This window comes from Haemorhous mexicanus, chromosome 3 (assembly GCF_027477595.1).
Source record: "Haemorhous mexicanus isolate bHaeMex1 chromosome 3, bHaeMex1.pri, whole genome shotgun sequence".
In the NCBI taxonomy this organism is placed as follows: Eukaryota; Metazoa; Chordata; class Aves; order Passeriformes; family Fringillidae; genus Haemorhous; species Haemorhous mexicanus.
In genome coordinates, this window is record NC_082343.1 from 27910533 (window position 1) to 27927908 (window position 17376).

General features: G+C 36.9%; 1 protein-coding gene across 6 annotated transcripts in view; it reads right to left on the minus strand.

The window, feature by feature from the left end:
- Window positions 1-4017: 4017 nt before the first annotated feature.
- Window positions 4018-17376, minus strand: part of SRBD1 (S1 RNA binding domain 1) — a 124602-nt gene continuing 111243 nt past the window's right edge. For all 6 annotated transcript variants that reach the window (XM_059841201.1, XM_059841204.1, XM_059841199.1 and 3 more), the window contains 2 exons: window positions 7312-7496; window positions 4018-4998 (listed from right to left, as the gene is read on the minus strand). In XM_059841201.1, coding sequence (XP_059697184.1) covers window positions 4709-4998; window positions 7312-7496 — 475 coding nt within the window. In that variant the 3' untranslated portion in view covers window positions 4018-4708. The remainder of the gene's footprint in view (window positions 4999-7311; window positions 7497-17376) is intronic.

A 17376-nucleotide genomic window follows, 5' to 3' on the forward strand; every position in this document is an offset into this window, starting at 1 on the left:
TTAAAGACAATGTCTCAACAATTAAGAACCTGAACTCAACTAGATTTAATAAAGCTAAAGAGGCCATTCAGTTTATTAAATGCTTCTTTCTTTGTTGTTTCTTCTGGAGAACAAGAGAGGGAGACAAAACAAAAATTTCTAATAATAACAATTGGGCTGCTGTGTTGAATATGCCTTTGTGTTTTTCAATTATAGAAGTCAAGTAAGGTAAAAGCTCTAACTAGTGAAACAAGGGGCAAGGTGATCAATTTCAAACATGTGTCAACTCCTAGTCAGGGACAGAAAGCATGTGAGATGAGATTTGAGTGCTTTACCCTGAACTTCTGGTTAGATTTAAAATTCTCAGTGGGATGACTCACCCTGATCTCGACATGGCCACCAGTCCTTTCTCACTTTCAAAGCATGGAGAATCTCTCAGGATTCTTGATGCAGCTAGAACATGCTGACAGGAGACCTAACAGTTATAGAAACAGCATGAAACCCAACAGACTTGAATAAAAGCAGCAATCCCCATTCTGGAAGCTCACACAGAAGCAATACTCTTGTACAGGTTCCTCCCAGATTGAAGAATTTTGCTACTTCCAGCTTGCAGAAGCCATAGTAAAGTCTGTGGTGCAATACATACACTTCTTATGATTTGCTGTTTATCTCCAGGGGTCTACAAATTGTCCTCACTTGCTGTTATGAGTGACTTATATCTGATAAAATACCCAACCAGAATTCTAGATGGTCAGCTCCTAGAAATACTTGTCAATAAGCAGCGATCTCCAACAGCCTCCTGGCAGGAGGTACCTGCAGCCAGCACAGAGTTACAACATCCACCAGAGGGACCATTTAGAGACTCGAGTGGAAACAGGCAATTGAAGTTCTCTATAAACTAGTCACTGAGGTTTGCTGTGAGAAACACAGACACATCATTTACTTGTGAAGCTTTATAGAGTATGGATTCAAAGGGATTTCTCAAAATGAAACACTTCTAAACAGTTACAGTTTCTACATGCCCATGAGGCAGGTGAGGAAACTTTGGGACCAGTAAACAGAGGTGCTCTCAAACCTTAAGGTGGTCTCTAACAGGAAGGAATATGGAATTACTGACTGGTCCAACCTTTACATAGCCCCGGAGCCACACAAACTCTCTCGCAGCTCTTTCTGAAACCTTGAACAAAAGGGAGACACAGAGAAACATGGACTGGCAAGACCAGTTTGTTCCTTCCACTGTCTTACAGGATTGATAGTCTTGTGGCTGGATAGTCTTAAGCAGAGTGAAGTAGGTACACGAATTACCCTCAGGAAGTCTAGAAAAGCAAGGTGCTCTTCAGGCTGTACCGAGAACTCACTCAGCACTCACTTCACAGTGGGTAAGGCTCCTTATAGAAAGCTCTGAAATTAGGCAAATATGATTCATGTTTGGTTTCTAGCTTCCAGGCATAGAGCTTCTAAGTGTATTTGTTGTTAAATAAATACAGACACCAAGTTCAAGACACACTACCACAAAGCTGTTAGATTATTTGTTCTCCTGAATTATGCATTACTTTCCTGTGGTATGCAGTTTTTCTAACACAAGTACCCCACAAAGCCCAAATTCCAGCATGTCTATATGCCATATGGACCAACTTCTCCAAACGTCTGCTCCTCATGGAAATTCTATTTGTTTTCCTATTGATTTTATTATGTTTAACAGCATACTAAATCATTCCTGAGGTTGACAAGTTTCTGGAAAATTGATATATGCTGTCTAAAACTGCCTGAGGCAGGAATAAAACCAAAACAAATGGCTTCTTTTAAACTCTTGTTTTGCATTACTACAGCCAGGCATACAAGTGCCATCTTGCTTAGTAGAAGAATTTTCCTCCTTTGTGTAATATCTGAAGCACAGGAAATCTTTAGAAGCTCTTCTTATGTGCCTGCATATCAGGGGAAGGTGATTGCAAAATACCAGACTATTTGAGTGAGGGTGGGACTGAAAAGGCAGACTGTCATCCAAGATCAATGAGCTGGATTTTCTCTCTGGGGAGAGGTGGAACTACACTACAAGATGCGTAGATGCCTTGGAATCTACAGCTTAAGGCAAAAGCAGAAATTTTAGTGAGACTTAAAGACTTGCATTTAATTCTTCTGAGAAACTGTACTTTGAAGCAATTAACTAAGACCAGGAGGAAGGAGGGGTTTGTTTGTTTGTTCAAAATTTTGAAGGCATCACCAGTAAGCAGTACTGAATTTGTTCCAAAGATTGGACAGCATTTCAAATGAGAAAAAGCATCCATCCAGGGGAAAAAAAAAAAAAAAAACACACCTTTGTTCAGAAACTAAAGGGGGAGATGAATTACAGAAAACAGTTTTGATGTTTTGATGTCAGAAATCTGAACACCACAAGAATTCAAGATGAAAACTGGGAATTATACTAAGAAGAAATAATTTTTGAGTCTCCAAAGATCTGACAAAACCTGAGAAGTTCATGTGAACGAATATTCATCCTTGTTAGACTCTCACTGGGCTGTTTTAACTGCTGTGTTCTGGCAAAGAAAAAAAGAAATTGCAGTGGAAAAATATTTTTGTGGGGAGTAGTTAAAGCACTGCACTAGTTGACAAATAATGGGATTACATTTGCAGAACTGCAGACATGTAAGACACATGGCATGAAGTCATAAACTTCCCATTTTGGTGTGGCTAAAAAAATTTGAAGAGATAGACATGATGTTCTCTGACAGTCCCTGTGATGACACAGGATTAGCTGCTGAGTTATTCTATGGAGAAAGCAAACTGTTTATGAGTATGTACAATGAATTGTGGGTTGTTCCTCTGAGGTAAAATGCCTCCTGTGAATTAACAGGAGAGAAACAGTCTCAAGATGTCTTGCATTTAGAGAATTTCATGATATCCAAGAGACATACACAAAAATGCAGAAGATGCTATGGTCTTCGCAATATTACAGATTAAGAAAATAAATTTCAGTAACAAACAAAATACCACAGAAAGAGAAAATACTCTATATTATTCACTAAATTGAGCTTCAGGAAATCAAGTTTATCTCCTCTTTAGAGAAGGCCAAGTAAATCCAGTTAATTTGCTAAGTTTTTAGATACTACAGAGATCATATATAAAAGTTTAACACAACTTAAATCATTCTATTGATGGACATAGTGCTGTAAATGAATGTATCACCAGCAGAAAAAAAAAATAATTTCAACTTGTTTTCCATCTCTGTTTTCCAAGACATAACATGATATTACAGTTTCTAATTTCATAACAACAACATCTACTTTGCAGAAATATTACAGCAAAATTTCAAATGCAAAACATGATTCCAAGCTGTGCTGACTTTAACATAACAGAAAATGGTTGTCTTTTCTTCAGTGGACAAATCCATTGAGGCTGATAAGATCTGTCTTCCTTTTTTTAAATCTGCTAAATGATTCTTTAATCTCCAAAATACACTGTCTACAACTGGCTCATCATTTTGCTAACTAAAGCACAGAGCTGGGAGCTCAAACCATGCTAACCTTTTCCTAACTCATGCATCGATCCTGTGCCAGCAGCTACTTGGACATTTGTAGTTAGAAATCTTATCACTGAAGATCTTTGACACTTGCCATAGTGTATTTGGGCTCATCTGTTGCAGACCAGAGCTTCTGCCAACTTACAGGCAAACTGGATGACTGCAAAGGAATAAATGCCCTACACACCAAACCTCCCTGTAACATACAACTGTAAATTCCCTATACATATATATATATATATATATATATATACACACATATATATATATATCTGCTGTTGCTAGAAACTAATCTTCCAGCATACCTGTCCTTTGAAAATTTGTCTCAAGAGTTAAGTCCATTGAAACATCACCAAAATATCACAAAACCAAGAAGTCTCTAGTTAGAAGAAACAAACCTCCTGTGCTGGGCACTCCTAGCAAGAAACAGTGAGCATTCAAAGTGTTAGTGATTAAACTTGTGTTGGAATGAAAGACAACTAGGACTGTTAACTACTTGTAGAACCAGTACACCAAGAAAAGATGGACAAAAATGTTTTTATTTTGCAGAAGTATAGAACAACACAAACGTCTTTTGACACCTTTGAGCAAAGTTCCTTAAACTGCAAGGTACATCCAACTGTGTTAATCCATGATAACTGAACAAGCAAAAATAATACAGTAAACAGACATGAAATAAATTAAAGATAATTATTTCTAAACCATCAATAGTTTTAGTGGATGCTTTTTCCTCAGTCCACTTTTGATGCAACATCATTACCACTTCAAAAGATCATTTTTTCCTGCCACTAGGAGCCCTCCTTTAGACTGTCAGCCAGCAAACAAGCAAACTGAATGGCTGGTTTTTGGGAGGAGAGCTATAGATGTGTCTGCTCGTGCAGTACTAACTGAAGATTAAGACAGCAAATCTTGCACAGACAAGAGATAAGAGATCTGTCTGACAGCCCACTGGAGCTTCATTTGCTCTGCAGACAAAATAACAAGGTTGCTTGGAGGTAATCCAAAAAACTGTTCCAACAATTATTAACAGAAAGGATACAAGAAGTGTGGTAAAACTGTTAAACTAAAATTAAAAATAATAAAAAAAAAAAAGCAAGGCGCTGAAGGTTTCAAAATGTGTTCATTTTCAACATTCATTAAATGCCTGACTCTCCACAACCTTGCTGACATTACTTATCATTTAAAGTCAAGGCTCAGTTACTGAAACCCCTCTCACAAAACACGAATAAGATCCAATGTTATCCTCAGGCGAGGAATATCAACATTAAGCACTTTAACTTCCACTCTTTCTCCAGGACCTAGGCCCAGGCTTCTTCTCTTCTTCACTTTAGAGAGTTTTGCTTCTGTTATGTTTCGCACTGGAATCAAACCTGCTTTTCCCACACCAATATCAACAAAAACTCCAAATGGTGTTGCATTTTCAACTTTTCCAGTCAAAACAGCACCAACGCTTAAGTCTTCAAAGCAGACTATGCTTCTCTTGAAGTCAGGTTTATCAAAATCTGTTACAGGAAACAAGAAACACAAATAAGACTCTGGAGAAAAAGGGTTTCTAAGAGTTGTTTCCAGATGATTGTTTCTAATTAATAAGTCATCCCAAGGTAGATCTTAGGTCCCAAATACTGCTTTCTGTATATTTTAATATAAAGACCCATCTGTGATAACTTGTTTCTTATATTTTGTGAATCACTTGAAAAGACTAAGATTATTGGGTAAGTATACTGAATTTTGTGTAATGAAACAATCTTAGGGGATCAGAAGCATGTTGTATAGTAGGCAGTGACTGAAAGACTCTTCAGATTTTCTCAGACCTAGCAAAAAAACACTTGAGGTGACTCGAGCTACATTAATTATACATGAAATTCTATTCCTATGGAAATTTCTACACATTCACAGGAAGATGAATGTGTAGAAACTTAGTTTGATCACATACTCAAAGAAAAATCAGCAAGGCATTGTTCTTAGGCTTGTTGCTCTTCTGAACCATCACATCAACTTCATCACAGTGCTGCTTTGCACCACAACTTGAAAATCACCCAGGCATGACCATAAGCAGGGATTATACCGGGATATTAATGTTCACATTCTGTATTTAAGGGCACAGATAGATTTTTTTTAAACTCTTTTATTTCCCTACCATTTTCTGCTTCTGCAGAAAACCCTTCTGAGTCATCTCAACAACTTCTCTTTCAATCTTTTCCTATCATCGTTTGACCATTCCAAGATATAATAAGGACTGAGATTTTCCACAAGGAACATCACCAAACCAGAACTGTAATAATTTTTCTCTGCTTGCTTTTGAGAAATAAAATTCAGCCAGAACAAGTTTATAGCCAAAATGCACTGGAATTTAATCAGTCTCTGGATCTGCATTGGCTTTGCATGGCAATGTTTTGGTAGGGGTGTGTGTGTGGGCTGCTTTGAGTGGTGGCTTCTCCAGCTTTGCCTGTGTCCAATAGATCCACTCCTGTCCAAGGTCAAGCCCATTAACAATGGTAGAAAGTGCCTCTGGGATAAAATATTTTTAAAATAAAAAAAAAACTCCCTGTGCAACAGCAATTGCAGCCCAGGAGGGAGAAGTGAGCATATGTGACAGAAACAGCTCTGCAGACAACAAGGGAAGGAGGAGGAAGAGCTCCAGATGCCAGAACTGAGATTCCCCTGCAGCTCATGGAGTGCTTTTCACCAGAACAGATGGATGCCTGAAAGAAGGCCACGATCCTGTGGCAAGCCCACACTAGAGCAGGTTTTCTGGCAGAACTTGTGACCTCATTAGGGAGCAATGAAAGTCTGTTTCTAAGGGACTTTCATTCCAGGGAAGGGACCTATGCTGGAGCAGTTCATGAAGAACTGTAAGGGGCCCATGGGAAGAACTCATGATGGAGAAATCCATACAGCTACATAAGTCTGCTAGGCTGCCTTCTCCAACCACAGTCTGTCTAAAGTAATATTGAATGTCTTAGATCAGCAGAACATGAATATTTCCATTGAAGATTCTCTCTTTTGCTTTTATGTCTTCCTATGTTAATAGTCTATCCTACTGTAATTTAGATGTGAGATCACCAGAACAAATTGAGACATAGAAAATACACATTTTCAAGATCACTAGTGTGGAATATTTAAAAAATAAGCATGGAAGAAACCACCAGTGAACTAAAAAAGGGGGACAGAAATGTTAGTTTGGCTGGTTTTTATGTATAGGTTTATTATTTGTTATTACAAGCCTTCATCTTTGCTGTCTACCTTTATCTCCTGCTGTTCTAAGAGAATCCAGCTGTCATTTCCATTACACAGCAGCATCCTCAGATGTTTAACTTCATCCTTCTTTTCCTCTACCTCAAACTGTTCAGTACCAGTGCAGGTTTTAACCAGAGTAGGTCATGAGCCACGTGCTTCAGTTACACTGGTCTCCCAGAAACCAGGGCAATAAAAGTGCAGAACTTCACACTACTGCTCCACAGAACCTTATTGCTACTGTTTTACTGTGGTCTCAGCACTTCCCTCTGTGATGGAGAGCCAACACAGATTCAGTCAGTAGAGAGTCAACATATTGAAATTATTTCATTTTTTAACAGCCATACAACTCCCCTTCCTATGGCTGAAAATGCCATGATTTAAGACAGGATTCACACTTACCTACAAAACTGAAAAGAAACATCTGACTATGATATATCCTTTACTTTGACTGAGAAACGCAATGGAGTTACACGTCTGTGAAAATCTACTACTGATTTTAGAAGAAGAAAATGTGCTGTTTTAAAAGTGATATGTAGAACAACCAAACTGAGATTACAACCCTCCAAACCGAGGTTTACCTGTTCGAATGTCGTAGCCTTCAGGCTGAGTAAGACCATCAATGATCAGCTGCAGTGTGTGCACAGTGGTATTGAGCCTTTTGGCTGTGCCTTCCAGTCCTTCCTTTTGAATAACTACATTTACTTTTTGCTGCATATCTGATTTTCCTATGTCACTTGCATTTCCTCCAATGAGAGATAAAAACCTAGGAAGTTCAAACAAAGACAGATTGATTTGTAACACCCTTTAGCGGGAACTGAACTTTTGCTCTATTATTTTTTCATTGATGCATGAACAAAAGTTCTGATAACTATATGAACAGTTTCTCAAGTGCATGTCCTCTCAACTCATCACTGATCTGACACATAAGTGGAAACTTAGAGTCTATCTGTATATATGTATCTTCTGGAAGAGACTGCAAAACTAGGAGCAAAATAATATAATGCAATTAAAATATCTTCTCAGACCAATTATTTCATCTCACAATAAAACTGAATTTCCTTATTACCGAAAGACATCTTTTACCATGAAAGTTCCCTAGAAATCAGTGAGAGTTCTATAACAATGTTATTGTAATTGTCACTCGTGTTCAAATTAGAATGAATGGCAATTTAGTAAAGCAACAATGAATACTCAAAATATTAATTTAAGAATCATTAACCCAACTTAAGAAAAACTTTGCATTAAACACTTCTCTTGTCTGTGAACTTCATGATTAAGAAGAATTAGTTTTTCCTGCCATGACCTGCATCTCATCAGGAACGAGCCTAATCTACTCTTCTTTATCATGCCCCTTATCATTGGCAGGAAGTACAATATTTTTATGCATGTTCTTGACCACAGGAGGCAGGTAGAATTATTGTTCCTGTCCTCCAGAGTCTGATGAAACATTCCTTCAAAATTCCTAAAAGAGATTCCTTTTTGCTCTCCTTATCCTTCTTCGCAACTATCGTAAACCACTAGTCTCAAAAGAAGAGCTGACCAGCAGGTTCATGTCCTGAACTTGTTGGAAGAAGTCCTAGCCCTATAAGAAAGCAAAAGCCCTGGGTATTCAACCTCCTTTCCCCTGCCAAAATACATGCAGGGGATGTATTTTTATCAAAAATCTGAGGTCAGGAGACAGAGTATTTTTTGTTTTGTTGTTTCCTCTTTTTAACCCAAGGAACCAACTGTGATTATTTCAGGTGGTGAGCAATAGGAAGTTATACGGATTGATACACAAAACTGAATTTATTTTTGACAAAATATAAATGGAAGAGACATAATTAAAGGAATATCTGACTTTCAGTAAATCACAAAATTCATCTTTGAGCATAAGGGCAAAGCTTCACTTAAAAATGTCCACTAATTTTGCTAAAGGAGGACATCTGTTACAACTTCCACTTTAATGAATTCAAGTACAAGCATAGCGACTTAAGCGTACTGGTAGCTCAAGCACAGAGATTTGGACTTGGTAGTGATAAATATAATTTTCACTAATTCTTTTAGTGCAAACACATCTTTCATGTGGCAATGCATGATGAAAATTAATAATGACACCGTGGATGGTGCTGTTCTCCATATTTACAGAATTTTGCTTTGACTGCATATCGACTTTTGGCATCACTTTTTAAAGTAGTTTAAGGTGGTTTGGAAGCAAAGCGTACAGCAAAACAAATGCAAAATGTTCTATAATCAAGTGCAATTTTTTTTTTTCTGTAAACTAATGAACCTCACCACTACTATTCAAATATTTTTTCTAATAACAGATATGAAAAAAACCAGATGTTCTGTGAAACGAAACCACCCTCTTTTGCAAAGGAGCCCCAAAAGTGGTTGCAATGATAATGCTGAAAATGAGCCCAGGTCCAGGTGAATTGTTCTTCCCCAGACCTTTGGGGGCTGTTGGTGCTAACACCAGACAATGCCCCACCAGAGCACTAGTGACAGGCAGCAGCTGTCCCAGCTTTGACTGACGTGCCAGATGTAACATGACAAACCCGAGCAGCCTCATGACTCAACCTTCTAAATAATGTATGCTTTACCACCCACCCCTATAAACAAGTTTGCTGACATTCACGTACTTGGCTTTATTTCACTTCAAATGGAAACTCAGCTTGAGTATGTCCAAGTAACATTTTCTCACCACTAAGACTTCGCAGAAGCACATTGACTTCGTAAATTGATCACGGGGTGGGTTTCACCACTGAGAAGGGCAACCACACAAAACAGCCACCAGTGTGCATTAAAAAAAGCCCTGTTACATACAAAGATGTCCCATGTGTGGATAATGCAATCAGAATGAACGGTGTTATATGCACATGGCTGGAAAGAAAACCAAACAGGACACAATTCAAGTGCCTGAGCCCTCAAGCACAATTCACTAAAGGTGTTTTGCCCTCTGCTCCTTCCTCGCCTCCCTCTGGACATCCCAAAGCATTTATCTGAAATTAAAAAGGATTCCTCATCTAGGCAAGGGTGGTAGGTTTGGGTACTATGTTATCAATTAAAATTGCATAAATAACTTATTATTGCGGTTACTACTCACAGGAAAATTTTGGCTCCACCTGAAGATGATGCTTATACATGTGCCCAAGTCTAAGTACATGAGAAGTCCCACCAATTTCTATAGAATTTTAATGTTCTAAAAATCAGGCATTCTGTTAAGAATATTTCAGAATTATGGGTTATATATCACAGGCAAAACAGAGCACTGTAACAAAGCCCAGCACGCGCATGTGCAGAGAACAAATACTCTTTATAAGAAACAGCATTATTTGTATTTTGGAAATTCTCACCATTTCTGAACAGGCTTTGGTGAAACCCATGTATTAAAGTATTTCCAAACTGAAGTAACTTCTTAGTGATTGCAGATGCAGTTCATTTTAAAAATACTGTTGAATCTGATTACATATTTAATGTAACATTTTTACTAAAATGAACATAGCCTGAGGGCACTTGGACTAAAAAAAAAAAAAAAATCAATAAAAAAAAAGCACAACTCTCTGACTGAACAATGGTGCATTACATTGATAATTTCTATTTTAAAATGTCATTGCTAAGAAAAAAGTTAATTTTCTCCTTATTAAAAAAGCAACCCAACAGCTTCCTCCAAGACATATTTCAAAGCCAGGAAAAAAAAAGACAGATGTAGTTGGTAGTAACATTCAGATACAGCTATGGGGGGAAAAAAGAGGTTCCCCTTAATTTAAATATTTTGATCTTAATGTTAAACGATCTCACTACAATCCTTTAAATATCTCACTCATGCAATTTGTAAACAACAGCTCCAGCTGCACAACATAAGAACATGAATGATCTGCGCAAAAATGAAGATCCTTAAAGTATTTGCCTGGCTACATATGTGAAATAAATAATACATTGCAGTAGCTCAAGTGCTATGTTTATCTACTAGAAAGACAAAACCTAAAGACAAGTTAACAGAAATGGGGAAGATGAGACTTTTTTCTGAAGTGAGGTCATTCTTCTAAGATATATTATCCTTGCTTCTTCAAATGCTGAGTATGTGAATGAATGGTGAACTTCCTGCTCAAGGTATGTCAACTCAGATAAAAAGTTGCCAGTGTCTTAGAAAGAACAAGGTGAAATTTAAACAGTTTAAAATTTTGAGTTTTATGGTTTTGAGATTTAGAGAATACTCAGAAACCTTTGCAATCACCTTCATTTTAAAAGCAACCTTTGCAGTCTTACAGGACCTGCAGAGAATGGTCATGGATAAATGACTGATGTTTTTATTTAATACATAATTTCATCCATCTTATCCAGATAAAGAAAGAAAGTAGCATAAATGTAACAAATAAGCACATCATGTTCACTTAACATACACATCTGCACAAAATTATAGCACAACCTTTGCAATGCTTAAAAGATAATGTAAATTTCACTGGAATGCAAGAAATAGTCAGAAAAGAGTAAAAATTTTACCAAGGGAAGCCTAAAGTAAATTTTTAAGAAGTTACTCTAACCACCCCTTGAAAAGCTTCTTATAATGTGCAAGAGTTCTAAAGCTTTGCAAGGGCTTTAGTCACAGTCATTTCTGTTTTATGTAATCATTTCCAGCAACACGACTTAAGAGCTGGGAGTACTGGATTCATTACATTAAAGCAACATGATACACCATTACATCTTGTCACAGTACACACATGAATTAATGGCAAAGCAGCATAATCACTCTGAAAACAAAACAACTCTGCATTAGCATGCACTTTGTTAGGTAAAATGTACATTTATGACAGTAACAAACTTAAATTATGCAGACATTTATGTTTTAGTAATGTTTTGAAGTGCAAAAGCAGTATTTGTATAAAGCAGATGTTGACTGCTCTTGTTCCCACCAGTGATACGGATCCTCAATTTTTGATTACCGATGAAGACTATGCATCAAACAGTATTAGTGCATTACTTTCTGTAATTCATTGCTGAACACAGAGAGCTAAAGATTCAAATGTATCTAAAACTGCTTATGTGGTTCAGCCAGACAAAGCTGTCTAACCAGTACGTTTTTCTTAAAATGCATAAATTATTAATAATGTAGATTATTTGACTGCATGCAGAAAGCACTCAGTCTGTGACATTTTCAACGTACAAATTTTAAGAAACAATGAGTTTCTAAATGGGAAAAGAAATTCAGACACAATTCCACTGCAGCATAGCCACTTTACCCCCATACCATTAGTCACGCTGCTGTTGGCTGTTCTCATGACTACTGATATATCATGTAACTGGAGTGCAACCCGAGATACAAAATAGTGAAACATGATTAGTTATCCACAAAGAACTAGTATACTACACTTAAAGGAGAAAATTCCATTAAAAAGGTCTTGTGAGGGTTTTGCCCAATATTTTTTTCTAAATGCAACTAGTGGGAAGTTATGTAAGTCCAAAAAATTTCAACAAATTAAAAATACCATTTGATTTATGGGGCTAGTATTTACAGCGTAAATGGAGCATATTTCTCCATTATTCCAAGTTATTCTAATCATTCCTGTTAACTGTATTTTACAACACATTAAAGTTTTAAAACATCTTTATTGGATGGCAACTGGCAGTGAAAGCTTTTTCTGGTCTTCTGTTTACTGACAAGATAACTTACAAAAATATGGCCTCTAAAAATCCAGCTAAGTTAGTAGTAAAAGCTGTGAATGAATTGGCCTTTTAAAGTGATTAATATGAACAGTTATTTATAACACTTAATGGCCACAATTCTGCAAGTGTTCTCGTAATTAGGGCTGTACATTGGCTATTGGAAATAGTCATAAAGTTTCATTAATTGACTGAGTTTAACTCTTTAAAGTTTCTTTTAAAAAGCCCCCAAATGCAAGACTTTTTAAAGTATTAGTCTGCTCATTATTTAATGTGAACACCCACACGCGTGTGTACATGCAAGTACAATCTCATTGAAGTGGACAAAAGATATTTCTGATGTCTTTGTAAGGAAAGGCCTCCTACCACAGCAACAACTCCTATCCTCTGTAAAAAAATATTCACATGTATACTGCATTATTAAATAAAACACTATAACTAGTTTTCATTGCTCAAATACCATACTAAGTAATAATTCCCTCCCCGATTTCTACTCCCCTTAAGCATTGCCTCAGTTGTTCCAGGACAACTAGGGGGTCTGGAAAGAGGCAAGCCAGCCTACCAGCGAGCTGGAAATGCTATCAAAGGACAAGATTCCAGTTGCATGAAGGGCAGAAGAGGAGAATCTCTTTCTTTTAGGGGCCTCATCAACAGCTTTTCTTCTGCATTTTCTTATGTGCCAGTACTTGCCTTCAAAGCCGGCAAATGCAGCTTACCAGCACAGCAAATGAGATACTATGGGTCAGATGTTGCATCCACCCATGTGGAGTACAGGAAACAGTAGGGATATTTGAAATATGACTGATTGGCCTATAATGGAATATAAACTGTTATCAACACAAACATCTTGCTGAAATGAGCACCAAATGGAAGTGTTTTGTTTCAGTGAAGAAAAAACCCATGAATGAGTGCTTGCTGAATTCCCTTGGGACTTTGTATTCCTGCTGAAGATATCAAGCACCATTATCAATACACAAAGAATGGCAAGACATGAATCTTCACTCCAAGTGACTCTGCCCAGTGTGTCAAAAACTTCTCTTAAGGCACAACCAATCACAGTAAGCAGGAATGGCCTCTACCAGGCAAGGTCCTAACCTGGGGAATTAGCCAAGGAAGATCCTCACCTCTCTTATTCCAAGCCACAGCTTTAGATCTTTTACATTGGCAAAAAAATTTGTATTTCTAGGTCAGGCTAAAATACAACCTGTCTGCCAGATGCTGCAATCTGTGAGCAGCAAATAGACATTCTGAGTGCCAACCTTGTGCAAAAAGCATTTTAATGAGATTTAAATAAAAAAGTCAGCAAATGTTAAAATTCAGTCACATGAAACCAACTGTACCCAGCAGACTGATAGAACAAAGAAAAAACACTGCATTTTCTTTCCAACATTTTGGTTTATAAGCATAACCTGGTTGTAACTTCTGGGGACTTCCTAAATGTTTCCTTGGTTTTCCTACCAATTCTTTAACAACATATACCAAGAAATTGGATATGCTCTACATATTGTATTAATTGTATGTAGAAGATTCTGCCACTATAAACTGGTTTTCACATACAGACTTTTTAAAAACTTAAAACATGGTTCTGCTTTGCAGGAAAATGGGCTGCCTATAAAGTTCTGAGATTTTTATTTAGTTTTTTGGAAATTCTGATTCATAATATTTAGAGGTATTCCTAAGCTTGATCACCGCACACGGCAAAGCCAAGATTTGACAGTGTGGAAACCATGAACAAAAATGCTTTGGTCTTCTGCAGAGTGTGTTAAATCACTGGTAGGATATTTTCCAATTATTTTACAGAAATTGTACAGATTTTAAGTTAAGACGCTTAAATGTCATAAATCAATCATACCAGCACCATTTGTGCCACTGTAGTAAAGATTACATCAGTGTTTCCATTATAAAAACCCTATTTTTCTAAATCAGCCCTAAAAATTGGCTCCAGCCTGAAGTTTGGCAACCAAAGTCACCACTTGGGAGTAATTCTTTTAACCATATTTTTCTTTAATGGATTGGCTTTTCAAGCTACAAAATAGTCCTGAAAAAGAAAATTAGTGGTTTCAAATTTTGGTAAATTTCTATCCCTCAAAAACATTGTTTTAAAACCTGATAATTTTGCATGTCATAAATCTACAATGTAGACTGCTGCCTTTGGGTAATTTGGCTATAAGCGGTGGATAAAAATCACCGTCTTATTTAATTTAAAAATAAATGCAATTTTCCATGAAAACTTTTAATCCAATAAAACTTTCAGAAACTACTTTCTATAGCAAGATGTGGTAGGCATTGCATGAGGAAGCCTTTATGATTAACTTACGTAGCAGCTATTCAATACATTTTAATTTTCATAGTAAGGGGTATGCAATACTGGATTTTTGATCAAATCTGTTCATATTCAAGACAACTCTGCCCTTTAGCAGCACAGATCCACCTGTGGACTTGACACACTCCCTGACAGTTCAGTGTAAGCATAGAAAAAGAATAAATACTCTGAGAGCACTAGAGCCACAGAACTCTTTAGGATGTATTATTTAAAAAACTTTTTTATTAAATACTAATTCTAACCTATATCTAACAATTTCAATTTTTCTCATGCATTTTATTTTAAGTTATAAGAATTATCAATTAGGTTTTAAACTAGTTTAATTCTAGCATTCTAGAAAGACTTTCAGATATTGGCCAATTTCCATAAGACACCTCCAACCAACACCACGAACATGATGTGATCTTCAGGCCCTCAAAAGCTTTCTCATGAACATGGGCTCAGCAAAAGGGAATTACAAGCCCAGTCCCATCCACTGCCTGTCAGCAAAATTCGCAACTGCCCTGATAAGCTTTGGACTGAATCCTCCAGGCAGTCTGAATGCCTAGTAAATTTCTTCCTAATTCATACTCAGGGAGGAAAAAAGGTTTGGAAAGCTGTTTTCCTAAGTTCTGAGAAACTTAGCAGCCCATATGATTTTTCTGAAAAGTCATTTTAAATATTTAATCATTGCTAAATTATAGCATTAGTTGCTTGAGGGGAGGATGTCTGGTTTATATTTAGCCCTTATGTCACCAGTGTCAATTTTTATTACTACACATCTTGGCTTTTGTCAGTTTGCTGCAGAGCTGTATTTTCTTTTCTCAAAACAGCTATTTGCCATTAAAAATCATTATAGATACTTGGCCCTTTCACCACATCATTTTGTGATATCAAGTTGCTGCACAGTCATACAAGCTATATCATGAAAGTTATCACCTTCATATTTAATACACTTTCAAGGAAACAAGAGAAAAATACAAATACTGTTGTCCATAAAGTACATCCACAGAAAGCACTTGGAGATTTTTTTTACCCCTATCATACTATGTGTAGAGGTACTAAAATGTAAAAAGACAACAGAGAAAGCCAAAAAGATGAAGAAAAGACTGATAGAATTAGTACAGAGAGAGATGCTATGCTTATTAGTTTTGGTGTTTCATTAGCAGATATTGTAATTGTTGTTTCATATTTGCTTTGTAATCAACTTATATTCTTTTGCGTAGGAAAAAAAAACCAAAACCAAAAAAAAAAACCTCACAGCAAAGTTCTGTATGGTACAATATCTATGACATGCATTTGGATGTCATAGATGGATGTCAACCTAAATACTTCATCTGAAAATTCTGTCTAGGATGACAAAGTGTTTGGTGAGAAACAGAATAGAAAATGACATTGCTGGAAATCTGCTGTAAAATACTTGCATTATCCAAAGAGAGATGATGAGATAGATTAATACTGGTCTTCAGCAGTAACACTCCTGCACTGGCTGAGAAGCAATCGAAATCTGAGTCTGAAGCTTTGCACATTTTTAAGACTCAGCAAGACACCTTCTAAACAGTGCTGGCTGTGCAATAGGTGCCAGCCCCCTTGCTGAAGCATTCACAAGCCTAGGACTCAAACCACTGTCTTGGCTGAGATGTAAAAATCGTGCTCATTAATTTTTTTATTCCATTATTTGTTAAATAGTGCTAGTGATGGGTGCCCAGTCAAATTTCAAACCACAAGTATATGATCTGTGATACCTACCAGCATGATACAATTTCAGCTGTATGTGAATATCTGTTCTACCCTATGCAGTAATAATCCCACTCACCACTTCATATATAAAAGCCACCTGTGCTGCTTTGGAAACAAAGTCACAATTCTTTATTTTCTTACCAACCCTTGTGAAAATATTGTATGTAGGGAAATTACTGTAGTATTCCACCATTAACTGCATGTACTTCTCTGCTCTCTAAAGCAATCTGTCCACATCGGGCTTTAAGCAAGGCTGGTAGGTAGCATTGTGACCACTTTACTAAAGACACTATTAGTGTACCAGGGCTGGAAAGATAAAAACTAAAATACTTTAAATTTAAATTGAATGAAATTCAATATTGAAAATCAAAAATTTTTTTGAATAACCAATTCATTTTTGTTTTTCCACATTGACTGACTTACATTGAATCATTTTCAGTTGGGGTGACCACCCTAAAAACCACCTACCAAACAAGATATCTTTAAGATGAGGACCATGTCTGTTGTTTCTACACAGGGCAGGGACTTTGCAACAAATGTTGATGCGTAAGGAAAAAAGGGAAATGGTCATGGAAAAGGAGAAACCAAAGTTATCTACACACTGCACAACTGCAATAGACTCTACCAGGAAATTGAACAGTGGGTCCTAGAATCAGGCACAAAGAAGAATCAACTGTGGCAGGGAGAGGATGGAAACAAAAGTTCACTGCATGCCTAGCAGATGGAAAACATGGAGACCTATGGATAGGAAGAGAGAACAGAGTACACGCTAAAGGGAAGGTGTCCTAAAAATGCAATGTCCTCTATGACTTTTTAGGTAAAGTCAAGCTTTGTGAAGTCAGAAATTCTGCATCTCTCCTTGAGGTTTAAAGATGGTTTTGTTTATAAAACAGGAAGCACAAGTTTGTTTGTCCAGGCATAATTCTTAACAGAGATCATAAGAACCTCAAAGCAACTGGCT